Source organism: Trachypithecus francoisi, unplaced genomic scaffold (genome assembly GCF_009764315.1).
Source record: "Trachypithecus francoisi isolate TF-2019V2 unplaced genomic scaffold, Tfra_2.0 Lachesis_group1, whole genome shotgun sequence".
Taxonomy (NCBI): Eukaryota; Metazoa; Chordata; class Mammalia; order Primates; family Cercopithecidae; genus Trachypithecus; species Trachypithecus francoisi.
The window spans coordinates 1,686,650-1,698,670 of NW_022681454.1; the positions used below are offsets into that span (position 1 = coordinate 1,686,650).

Genomic DNA, 12,021 nt, shown 5'->3' on the forward strand with positions numbered 1-12,021 from the left:
AGGGGGACTTGGCTGGGAACTGTTCCAGACTCCAGGTGACACAGTGGACAGATCTCCCAAACTTGGGTCACCATCCAGCTGGAAGGGACACTGGGTGGACTCAGAGCCGTGCCCTGGAGAGTGACTGCAGGGAGAGGGCGAGGCCCCACCTGTCTCCAGGGCATCCAGGCCTGGCTGGGGACCTCGGGGTCCTCTGCAGCCACGGCCACAAGCCCTGCCTCGTCTCTGACACCCTCCTCGGCCTGCAGCAGAGGGCCCAGCGGGACCCTGGCAGGTCTGACACCACCACCATGCCAGCCCCACAGCCCCGTCTCTCATTACTGTCCAGGCTGCCGTGTCCTGCAGGCCAGTGGCCAGTGCCCTGGAGGCCACTCTGGCCCTTCAGCCAGCGTCTGACCTGAGGGATCCTGCCCTGTACTAAGTCATCTCAGAGCACCGCCCACCCCACCCCAAATCCCAGCACCTGGATGGTGACCTGACTACGCAGGTGACTGTGGCTTTTGCTAAACTACCCGGAGCTAATCTCCACAAATTTAACCCAAAACACAACTTTCCTGTGCAGTCTGGCAACTGTGTCAAAGTCCAATGCCAGGGGCCCTCCCTTCCCTCCACATGAGGCCTGGGGTGTCTCTGGGGGAGCAGGTGACACTCTCTAGAGCCCCTGTTCCATCAGTCCCAGCACAGGCACCACCCAGGGCCTGCCAAGGACGGGGGGCTCCTGACCCAGGCCAGCACAGCAGGAGAGTAGGCACTGCCCCAACGGAGGAGGGCAGGGCTTGGCCAGGGAGGGGGCTCACACTTGCTAAGGCCCCAAACTCCCCAGCCCTATCCCCCATCTTGCAGGGCAGAGGCAGGAGGGTCACCTGAGAGCCAGAACCCCATTTTCACCCAAGCAGCTCGGCCTCAGGAAAGTTGATCTGAAAAAACTACATCACTCACATCACTCGCCACCTTTGCCCACCTTTGATCTGTGGCCCATGTCAGTTAAGAAAGTGGCATTGATTAACTTAAATGATCTTTCATGAATTTTACTGGGAAAAAAAAAATCAAGAAAATTTCAAAAAATTATTAATGATTTCTTTTGCTATCACAAACTCGAAACTCCTACAATTTTATTAAAAGTGCAGGAATGAAAAACAGGAAATCCCTTGCCCTGTCTGGTTCTGAGCCAGAGACCAGAGGCCCGAGGTGCAGCCAGGCCCACTTCAGGTGGTGGAAACGAAAATTAATCAGAAGTCACACACTCAAATAAAACACCTTGTATTAAACTCACAGAGTGGGTGCTGACGGGAGCTGCCGGCACCACTCCCCACCCGAAGGCGCAAGGGCCCGCCCAGGCCACAGGAAGCATGGACTCACAGCAGCTCAGCCTGCCCCAAAGGCCATCAGTGGAAAACCAGGCGACCACCAGCTGGCGGTTCATTGGCACGTGGGTGACAAGGTTCATGGCCACAGATGCCCATGCACAAGCCCCAAGCACCGTGACCCCTCGGGAGGGAGGGAACACACAGGGCCAGTGGGGCCCTGACCACCAGCGCCTGGGGTTTCCTAGCAACTAAAGCACTCAAGGCGCCCTGCACGGCAGACTTTTCATGAGGAACACAGACCTGTGTTAATCTGTTTGCAGATTCATGTTTAATAAAATGCCCTTCTGAAATGCATCCAAAATAGAGAAGCTTTCTCTCAAACTGCCAAAGCCATAAAAATGCAAAATACTTCTTCAGGAAAAACTGAATCAAAATTATGCCTCAATGTTCTAAGTCACATGAAACCGACTCTGTGCCCCAGGGCAGGTGCAGGTGGCAGCAGTGGCCCAAACCAGCCCCCGCCAGCCTCAGTTGTTCTCGATCTGCTCCAGGTCCAGCTCCCCGCGGGCCCGGAGGAAGACACCCTCCTCCCCGGCGCTGTCCCCATCACTGGGGTCCCCGTTGCTCCTGCTCGAGCCATCACCGGTCACCGACTCCCTTGAGGCCCACAGGTTGGGGTGGGCAGGGCTGGTCCTGAGGCCCCTCTGGCTGCAGCCAGGCATGGTGATGCCAGGGAGGCCCCGGGATTCACACGGGGAGGACAGAACCATCTTCACTGGGGCGTCATCCTCATCGTCATCTTCGTAATTGAGGGAGCAAAGGCTTTTTGAATTTTTTAAAGTCTGCAATAGAAAAGATATGGGCTTAAAGCATTTCTAGCAGGTCACTCGAGAGGCAGCGTCCCGCCAACCCATCGAGGGCTCGGTGTGCTGGAGCTCTGGCCATCCCCAAGACCACACAAAGCAGGGGCTTGTCCCCTGTACACCAGTCACAGCTCGCAGAGCCCCTTCCTCAGACCCTGCCCACACGCGCCCTGGCCCAACCAGCTGGCCCCTCAGCCCTCCTTGGCCCCTGCCCAGCTGATGTGGGCAGAGACGCACAGCCTGGCCCTGCCCAGACCCAATGGACCAGGCTGGTGGGCACCTGACACCTAAGCAAGTCTCAAGACGCCCAGGGGCTCACAGGGGACAGCCTTGTCCCAGTCTTGTCATCGGCAGGTGGCCTGGCCAGGGAGGGTGCCTCGTGCCTCCACTTCCGACAACAGCCCCACCCAGGGCCGCTCTCAGCAAGCACCTCACAGCCACCTCTGAGGCCCTGCAGTGGCTCCGTCTCTCCTCCACCTGCCCCCATAAGGCCCCTGGAACCCCACCTCGTCGATGTCCTCAGGGGCCCGCCAGATGCAGCTCCCACCTTCTCTATCCTTGCACCTCCTCTCCTAATAGTTACTCTAATAGAAACGCATGCAAATCCTTCTCTTGCAACAGACAGGTGCACACACAGGAGTCTCCCCTGGGCAAGGCCCACCTTCGTCCCAGGCGGGCAGCTTCCAGTACCTCCATGCCACGCCCAGGCCTGTCCACAGCAGGTTCCTGAGTTCCAGGCTCCGGCCCTCCCTCTGCTCTCCAGAGGTGCCGCCACCACCCCCTTCTCACTCTGCCCCCCAGTCAATCACTCAGTTGCCCCCCTTCCCAAGGCCTGTTAGGGATAAGGGGTCCCCGCAGGCTGCACCCCCGAACTGGAGCGCTCTGAGCGGCAGGCAGTCTCCATCCACCTCGGCGTGCTCTCTTGGGCGTCTCCAGGGCCCTGAGACCCAGCAGGTGTGTCCAGCTGGGGCATGAGTCCATGGCCATGGCCAGGGCAGCAGCCCCTCAGCACGCCTGGGCCCCCACCCCCTGCCACCTCCCAGTCCTTGCCTCAAGTCCCCTGTCTGTGGTGCCCAGCACCGTCCACGCCACTTGTCCACTGCCACTGGGAGCAGCCTTCCTACCCAGCCCCACCTCCCCGGTCACCTCTAGGCTTTCTCAGGGTCAAGGCTCCCCTCCTGGACCACACCCACGCTGGCCTCAGACACCTCACCTCATGGCTCTGGCTTGTGAGGACGCATGGGTGAGGGCACGTGGATGCCATCAACCACACCTGCAGGGCACAGGGGCGCTGTAATGCCGATGACGAGACTGCAATGACACAGCAACCTCGGCCACCTAAAGTTATGACCTAGAGCACAAGCTCACCAATTCCACAGGACCCAAGAAACTCCCCAAACCACCTTCGTCCAGAGCAAGGAAATGCCCTACAGACAGGAACCTCAAATACTTCCTGGAAACACTTCCAGCGACTGATTCTTATAAAAGCACATGGCCCTCGGGGACAGCGCTCCTTTTTTCTAAGGATATTATTGGACTCTAAAAGACAAATGGACGCTGGGCGCGGTGGCTCATGCCTATAATCCCAGCACTTTGGGAGGCCGATGCAGGTGGATCAGGAGGTCAGGGGATTGAGACCATCCTGGCCAACACGGTGAAACCCCATCTCTACTAAAAATACAAAAAATTAGCCAGGTGTGGTGGCAGGCGCCTGTAGTCCCGGCTACTCCGGAGGCTGAGGCAGGAGAATGGCGTGAACCTGGGAGGCAGAGCTTGCAGTGAGCCGAGATCAGGTCACTGTACTCCAGCCTGGGCGACAGACTCCGTCTCAAAAACAAATAAATCAATAAATAAATAAAAGACAAATTGACATATTTTCTGTCTTTGTGGTTCTACTATAAAAAGTGAATCACTGAGAAGTAAAATTCTAAAGAATAATTTTTTTTTTTTTTTTTTTTTGAGACAGAGTCTTGCTCTGTTCCCAGGCTGGAGTGCAGTGGTGCAATCATAGCTCACTGCAACCTCAACCTCCCAGGCTCAAGCAATTCTCCCACCTCAGCCTCTCAAGTGGCTGAGACAACAGGTACACACCATCATGCCGGTCTAATTTTTGTATTTTTTGTAGCGATGGGGTCTCACTTTGTTGCCCAGGCTGGTCTCAAACTCCTGGGCTCAAACAATCCTCCTGCCTCAGGCTCCCAAAGTGCTGGGATTACAAGCATAAGCCACCACGCCCAGCCCCACTCAAATCTTTAAAGATACAAGTGGCCACATGCTTTGGTCAGAAAATAAGGATGCATAATTTCTTTTTCATTCAAATCAAAGTGAATTAGCCCATGACATCACTTGTACATACAAACCCCAGGGCCGGCATGAGGATGTGGCTGGTCTCCTGGGCCCCTGCTGGATGGCGTGGAGGCCCGGGTCTCACTGGCTAGGTCTGGTGCCACCCATGACCTTGCAGACTCTGGCTGCCGTGCTGCCCACTCAGGATGGCCTCCAACCCACGGCACCGCCAGGCTGCACTACGCATGCACCAGAGGTGGCTGGGACGCTACACACCTTCGTGGGCCAGGTCTCCTTCCATTTCAAACCACAACATTTTGTTTTGATTCAGGGTCAACCCTCTGGACCGAATGCTCTGACCTGACAGATGGCACAAGAGCCACGCGAGGCCTCGGACACGGGACTCGCACTCGCGGGCGCAGCTGTGCGGCTAGTGCGTGAAAACAGCAGGCTCTGAATGCCTCTGGATGACAGTCGGTGGAGGAGAAACAACTGCTGCCCACAGACACGGCAGCTGCAGAACTAAGCGCCCAACACCACTAGCGAAGGCCACATGGAGCTGAAGGGGCCACCCATACCGTAGAGACCATGGAAACCAAGGCCCATGGGGCCGGTGCTGGCCTGGACTGCGCCGCCCGTCCGCCTCATGCCCCCTGTCCCTTGGCACCAGCCCCGGGGCTCCGTCCCAGCTCCTGCTACCATCACGCTGGTTTGATGGTCACCTCCATCTGAGGTTAAACACAAAACAGTTGTCCAAAACATAAAGGTCAAGCCTTCAAGTTCTAAATCAGGCTCCAAAGCGCAGAGGCCTTTCAAACTGTGCGAAGCCCTTCAGTCAGTCTGGGGAGTGCAGGGGCCTCAGCTGACAGCAGGAGGGCCTCCAGCATCTGAAGTGGGTTAACTCAGCTACCAGAAGCCGGTGAGACCCTGGAAGGTCAGGGAAGCCTCCTATGAGCTGACCTGATGTCACTCAGCAAACATCCAGGCCCTGTCTCAGCCACATCTGTACCTACCCCTTGCCAAAGCCTCTGGCTTTTGCCAAACTGAAACACCGGTTTACTCTTGTGAAAGCGCAAGCTCCCTCCACCGTGTGGGTGGGGCTCACATGGTCCCCTCACAGCCAAGGCAGCCCTGGCCGCTGGGCCACTCTGCAGCAGGGCCAGGCAGTAGTCAAGGGTGGAGAGGGCTGCCCATGGCCCTGGCCAGTGCCTGGAGCACAGCACAGTGCGTGTTGAAACAGGCAGCCAAGCAGAGCCAAGCACCTCCCGCCTGCCAAAGGGAGGAACAGGCCAGCCAAGTCAAGCAACAGAGGCCCACAGGGCGCAGGAATGTCCATGGCAGGCGCAGGGACAGAGATGGCCACAGCAAGCTCCGTGCACATGTCAGGCGAGGAGGCCAGTGTGAGAAGAACTGACACCCTAGACCCCTTGTTGCCTCTGGTGAGCCCCTCCCAACCCTGCAGAAGAGAGGTTCATTAGGAAAGTACAGACTGGAGCATTCTAGACAGGGGAGCTGGCCGACGGCACATGAAAAAACGGGCTGAGTGAGCCCTGCTCAGACAACTTGCTTGGGCTGTGAGGGGTGCACAGCCTTACAAAGCCAGGAAGCTGGAGGCCAAAGATCCTCCCTGTCTCCCCAGCCCTCCACACAGAGGCAGGAGGAGGGGACTCTCCGTCCCGACCGTGCAGCCACTGATGGCGTGGGCTCCTCACCCCAAGGCGGATGGGGCAGCCGGTGCCCGTCAGGAGGTGTGGAGTGCGTGCCCAGCAGTATGTCCCCTGCCTAGCACTCGCTTCCACCACCTCACTCACCACCTCTGACCACCCTGGGCGTGGCTCCTGGAGAGAAGGTCTGAGAAAACGAGCAAGAAAAATCAGCAGCTGCAAAATTCCAGATTTTCAGTCTGTGCTGTCTCAAACATTCCGTGTTCTTTTTTTTTTTTTTTTTTTTTTTTTTGAGACGGAGTCTTGCTCTGTCGCCCAGGCTGGAGTGCAGTGGCCGGATCTCAGCTCACTGCAAGCTCCGCCTCCCGGGTTTACACCATTCTCCTGCCTCAGCCTCCCGAGTAGCTGGGACTACAGGCACCCGCCACCTCGCCCGGCTAGATTTTTGTATTTTTTTTTTTAGTAGAGACAGGGTTTCACTGTGTTAGCCAGGATGGTCTCGATCTCCTGACCTCGTGATCCGCCCCTCTCGGCCTCCCAAAGTGCTGGGATTACAGGCTTGAGCCACCACGCCCGGCCACATTCCGTGTTCTTGATGGTCCCTGCTACGGTTTGAACATGTCCCTCCAAATCTCTACCATGGTGTTGGGAGGTGATCAGGTCCTGCAGGCCTACACAGGACACGAGTGCCTCGTAAAGGGCTGGAGGGAACCAGCCTCAGTCCTCCGCGTCCTCCATCTCCTCTGCCAGGTGAGGACACAGCCCCGAGGGGCCATTTTGGAAGCAGAGGCCAGGCTCTCACCAGACACCAGACATACTGGGGCCTGGCTCTTGGGCTCCCAGCCTCCAGAACTCGGAGAAATACATTTCTCTTATTTACAAGTGACCTCGTCAGTCGTCTTTTGTTACAGCAGCACAAACGAACGAAGTCAGTCCTTTTCTTGGTACGAGGAGCTGCTCTAAGCTTTTGGTTTTTCAGTTTTCATCCAGGAGGCGCAAAAAAAACAGCTCAGGAGGTGCAGGAGAGGCTCCCATGGAGGACAAGCCTCGTGCCCTTGTGACTGAGGCTATGGAAGGCACCATCTGCTCACTAAACCCAAGACCTCCAAAAACGCAGTGGGCCTGAAGGTGTAAACACAGCCACACGCACCTCCAGCTTGTTCTTAGGTTCTAGCCTGCGAGGTAACTGCTGGCCCCGAAGCTGCCTGCCTGTCTGAAGAACTCCTCAGGTTCTAGGTGACCCGCCTGCAGGGCCACACAGGGAGCTGTTTCTTTCTCTGCAGCAGCCTCGGTCTATCTAGAGGCGGCTGAGCGCCTTCTCTACGTGGCAAAAGCTTTGCAAAGCCCTAAAAGCACACACTTTTATAGAAACCAGCAGCTGCTCCCACACTCTGCTGGAACCATAACTGATGTACATATTTTCAGTCGTCATATTTTAATTTCAGCTTTGAACACATAGCTTTGCCAATAAAAACAGAAAACGTAGCTTCGCCAGTAAAAGCCGGGCATGGTAGCTAACACCTGTAATCCCAGCACTTTGGGAGGCCGAGGTGGGTGGATCACCTGAGGTCTGGAGTTCGAGATCAGCCTGGCCAATATGGTGAAATCCCATCCCTACTAAAAATACAAGAAATTAGCCAGGCATGGTGGTGTGCGCCTGTAATCCCAGCTACTCAGGGGGCTGAGGCAGGAGAATCGCTTGAACCTGGGAGGCAGAGGTCGCAGTGAGCCGAGATGGCGCCATTGCACTCCAGGCTGGGTGAGAGAACGAGACTCCATCTCGGGGGAAAAAAAAATAAAGCAGAAAATCCTAAATGTTTTCTGTGAAAACACGCACTGTCTCCAAGGGAAAGGCAGGGAAGGCAGTGCCCCTGCACTCTGCTCAGGAAGAGAGCAGCCCTCTGACACCTGGGGAAGCTGGTGTGAGCCTAGACTCAGAGCAGATGGCAGGGGGTAGCGGGGGGTTGAGGATGACCGCCAGACCGTCCCAGCAGTGCACGCAGACTGCACAACACACGCCAGGGACGCCGGACTGGAGCTGGGCTGCACATACCGAGTCCACCAGGTGCAAGCACAGCACAGCCGGGGTGCAGGTGTGAGTGACCATGAGCGTGCAGGGGTGCGCTTGAGGGGGGGTGCGCACCTGAGTGTGCACATAAGCGCGGGGGTGAGTGTGCATGGTGTGTGTGGGTGTGCCACCCAGAGTCAGGACTAATTGTCCGGTAATACACAATTATAAAAGTTGTAGAGAAAAATCAGAGCATTTCTTTTTGGCCCTGAGGTAGACAGGAGCTTGACACAAACAGGAAGTGGCAAAGCCTGGGCCTGGTGGTGCACACCTGAAATCCCAGCACTTTGGGAGGTGAGGCAGGAGGATGGCTTGAGCCCAGGACTTTGAGACCAACTTGGACAACACAGTAAGGCTCTGTCTCTAAAAAATTAAGAATATTAGCTGGGCACAGGAGTGTGCACGTGTGGTCCCAGCTACTCAGGAGGCTGAGGTGGGAGGATCGCCTGGGCCCAGGAGATGGAGCCTGCAGTGAACTGTGGTTATGCCACTCCACTCCAGCCAGAGCAACAGAGAGAAAGAGACCCTGTCTCCAAAACAACAAAACCAAACCAAGAACTGACAGGTAACCCAGGCTAGGAGCCACCTGTTCACCAAAGGGACCACCTGTTCAGGCGGTATGACGCAGGTAGGGGCAGGTGGGTGTGGGTGAAGACTGGTTGGCTGACAGGGAGAGGGTGCAAGACGGCAGATATGGGACAAGGAGAAAGGTGGGAGCCAGTTTTTGGATGGGATGAGCAAAGAGCTGGAAAGAGGGACAGCAGGCAGCGCTGGCCCCTCGGGAGTCTTGGCGCCGTCCTCCGCAGCCGCGGTCAGCAGGGCTCTGGGTTTGCAGATGTGGCCCCTGAAGACACTGCCTGTCTCCTCAGGGGCTTCGCTGACATTTGATGAGGCCCTCTCCCTATAAACCTTCTTTTTACCAGAAAGTGATGACTACTATCACACTGATGACACTGGTGAGCAAGCAGACCGAAGCGGCTGAATTTAAGGCAGCGCACACTCCAGGGCAGGCAAGTATCACCTGGCCCCTGCAAGAAGCAAATAAACGAAAAGCTTTTATTTCACATGGGGTTGAGTCCCAGGAGCAGAATGGGGTGTGCAGCACCCACATTACTGTTCTGGCTCATTAACAAAGTCACTGAAGGAAATGGGGCAAGCCAGGTGCGGTGGCTCACGCCTGTAATCCCAGCACTTTGGGAGGCCAAGGCAGGCAGATCACCTGAGGCCAAGAGTTTGAGATCAGCCTGGCCAATATGGTGAAACCCCATCTCTACTAAAAATACAAAAATTAGCCAGGTGTGGTGGTGGGCACCTATAATCCCAGGCACTTCGGAAGCTGACCCAGGAGAATCTCTGGAACCTGGGAGGCAAAGGTTGCACTAAGCTGAGATCATGCCACTGCACTCCAGCCTGGGCAACAAGAGCAAAACTGAAAGGGAAAGGGAAGAGGAAGGGGAAGGGGAAGAGGAAGAGGAAGGGGAAGGTGAAGAGGAAGGGGAAAGGGAAGAGGAAGGGGAAGGAGAAGAGGAAGGGCAAAGGGAAGGGGAGGGAAGGAAAGAAAAGGAAAGAGAAAGAAAGGAGGAAATAAGGAAAGAAAGAAAGCTCTGCACCTGCCTATCCTCTCTGTAAGCCCCTACCTGTCTGTGGCCAACCAAACTCCAGCACAAGGAGGGTGGGGGCACCAGAACCAGCACCAACGCCAACACCATTCCACAAGCACCGTTCCTGACCGGCACTCCTTATGGAGAAGAGAGGTTTTAAAATCACTCCCTTCAAAAAGTGGAGCCCGATCTTCCTCCCACTGAGTAAGGGCTACACAGAGTCAAGGAGCAGACAAAACCTCAGCTGGTGAGGACCAGTTCACATAGGGCTCTTTGGGGCCCACTCACACTCACTGGGGTCACTCACTATGGGAAATCAAGTTGCCATATCGTGAACACACTCGGGCTGCCCCTCAGAGAGGCCCATGTGACAAAGAAATGAGGTCTCCTGCCAAAAGCCACATGGGTGAACTTAGAAGCAGGTCCAGCAGCCTTGGTCCAGCCTCCAGGTAACCAGTCTCCTGACTGAGCTCCAAGGAGGCCTGAGCAGAGCCTCCCCACCGGCCTCCTGGACCCCTGAGGTGGCACAGGCATGGTGTTTGACTGTGAGGTGGCACAGGTGTGGTGTTTGTGACGTGGCACAGGCGTGGTGTGAGATGGCACAGGCCTGGTGTTTGTGGGTGGCACAGGCATGGTGTTTGTGGGTGGCACAGGCATGCTGTCTGTGAGGTGGCGCAGGCGTGGGGGTTTTTGGTTTTGGGTTTTTTTGTTGTTTTTGTTTTTGTTTTGAGACAGAGTCTCACTCTGTCACCCAGGCTGGAGTGCAGTGGCGTGATCTCAGTTCACTGCAACCTCTGCCTCCTGGGTTCAAGCGATTCTCCTGCCTCAGCCTCCCAAGTATCTGGGATTACAAGCGCCCATTACCATGCCCAGCTAATTTTTGTATTTTTAGTAGAGATGGGATTTCACCATGTTGGCCAGGCTGGTCTCAAACACCTGACCTCAAATGAGACCAAGGCAGGCGGATCACAAGGTCAGGAGTTCAAGACCAGCCTGGCCAACATGGTGAAACCTCGTCTCTACTAAAAACACAAAAATTAGCTTGATGTGGTGGCAGGCACCTGTAATCCCAGCTACTTGGGAAGCTGAGGCAGAAGAATCCCTTGGACCCGGGAGGCAGAGGTTGCAGTGAGCCGAGATCACACCATTGCACTCCAGCCTGGGACACAGCGAGACTCCGTCTCTAAAAAAAAGATTAAGGGAGGGCTGGGCACGGTGGCTCATGCCTGTAATCCCCCCACTTTGGGAGGCCAAGGCAGGTGGATCACCTGAGGTCAGAAGTTCAAGACCAGCCTGGACAACATAGTAAAATCTTATCTACTAAAAATGCAAAAATTAGCCAAGCATGGCGGTGTATGCCTGCAACCCCAGTTACTCGGGAGGCTGAGGCAGGAGAATTGCTTGAGCCCGTGAGGTGGAGGTTGCGGTGACCCGAGATCGTGCCACTGTACTCCAGCCTGGGCAAAAAGAGCAAAACTCTGTCTTAAAAAAAAAAAAAGAGAGAGAGATTAGAGGCAACAAAGCCAACTAGGATGATGTCTCAGTAGCTGAAAAGGTTATCAAGGCCTGAGGCAGAACAACTGGGGTCAAGAGGAACGAAGACTGAATTGGAGAAACATCCAGAGGACGGGACACCAGCCTGGGTGACCAGCACTTGCATGGACAGGGACAGGCAGTCTCAGCAAGGGGCCCAAAGCCAGGGCTACATGGATCTGAGAGATGGGACACCCCGTGCAGCCCCAGTCCTGGGGGTCACGGCTCCAGTTCCCACACAACGGAGGTTTCTCCTCCTAGAGAGAAACCAGGCACCCACTTATGCATCAGACACACACACACACACCACACACACCACACACGTCACACACATCACACATACCACACACAGGCCACACATCACACACATCACACACGCACCATGCACTCACACACACCACACACACCAGACACACACCAGACACACCATACACACCACACATGCCACACACACACACACCAGTCACACACACATCACACACACCATACACACCACACACACCACACACACACCACACATGCCACACACATCACACACACCTCAGTCACACGCACACCACACACACCATACACACCAGATACACACATACCACATAAACCAGACACATGCCACACACACACACACACACTCTTCAGTATTTGACGGCAGCCCTGCCCTCCTCCCACCAGTCTCCCCAACACACCACACACCCTGGGTGC

At 55.8% G+C, this 12,021-nt stretch overlaps 1 protein-coding gene across 6 annotated transcripts in view; it reads right to left on the reverse strand.

The window, feature by feature from the left end:
• Positions 1 to 1,616: 1,616 nt before the first annotated feature.
• Positions 1,617 to 12,021, reverse strand: part of FAM53A (family with sequence similarity 53 member A) — a 43,837-nt gene continuing 33,432 nt past the window's right edge. For all 6 annotated transcript variants that reach the window (XM_033213441.1, XM_033213440.1, XM_033213443.1 and 3 more), the window contains one exon: positions 1,617 to 2,149. In XM_033213441.1, the coding sequence (XP_033069332.1) occupies positions 1,835 to 2,149 (315 nt within the window). In that variant the 3' untranslated portion in view covers positions 1,617 to 1,834. The remainder of the gene's footprint in view (positions 2,150 to 12,021) is intronic.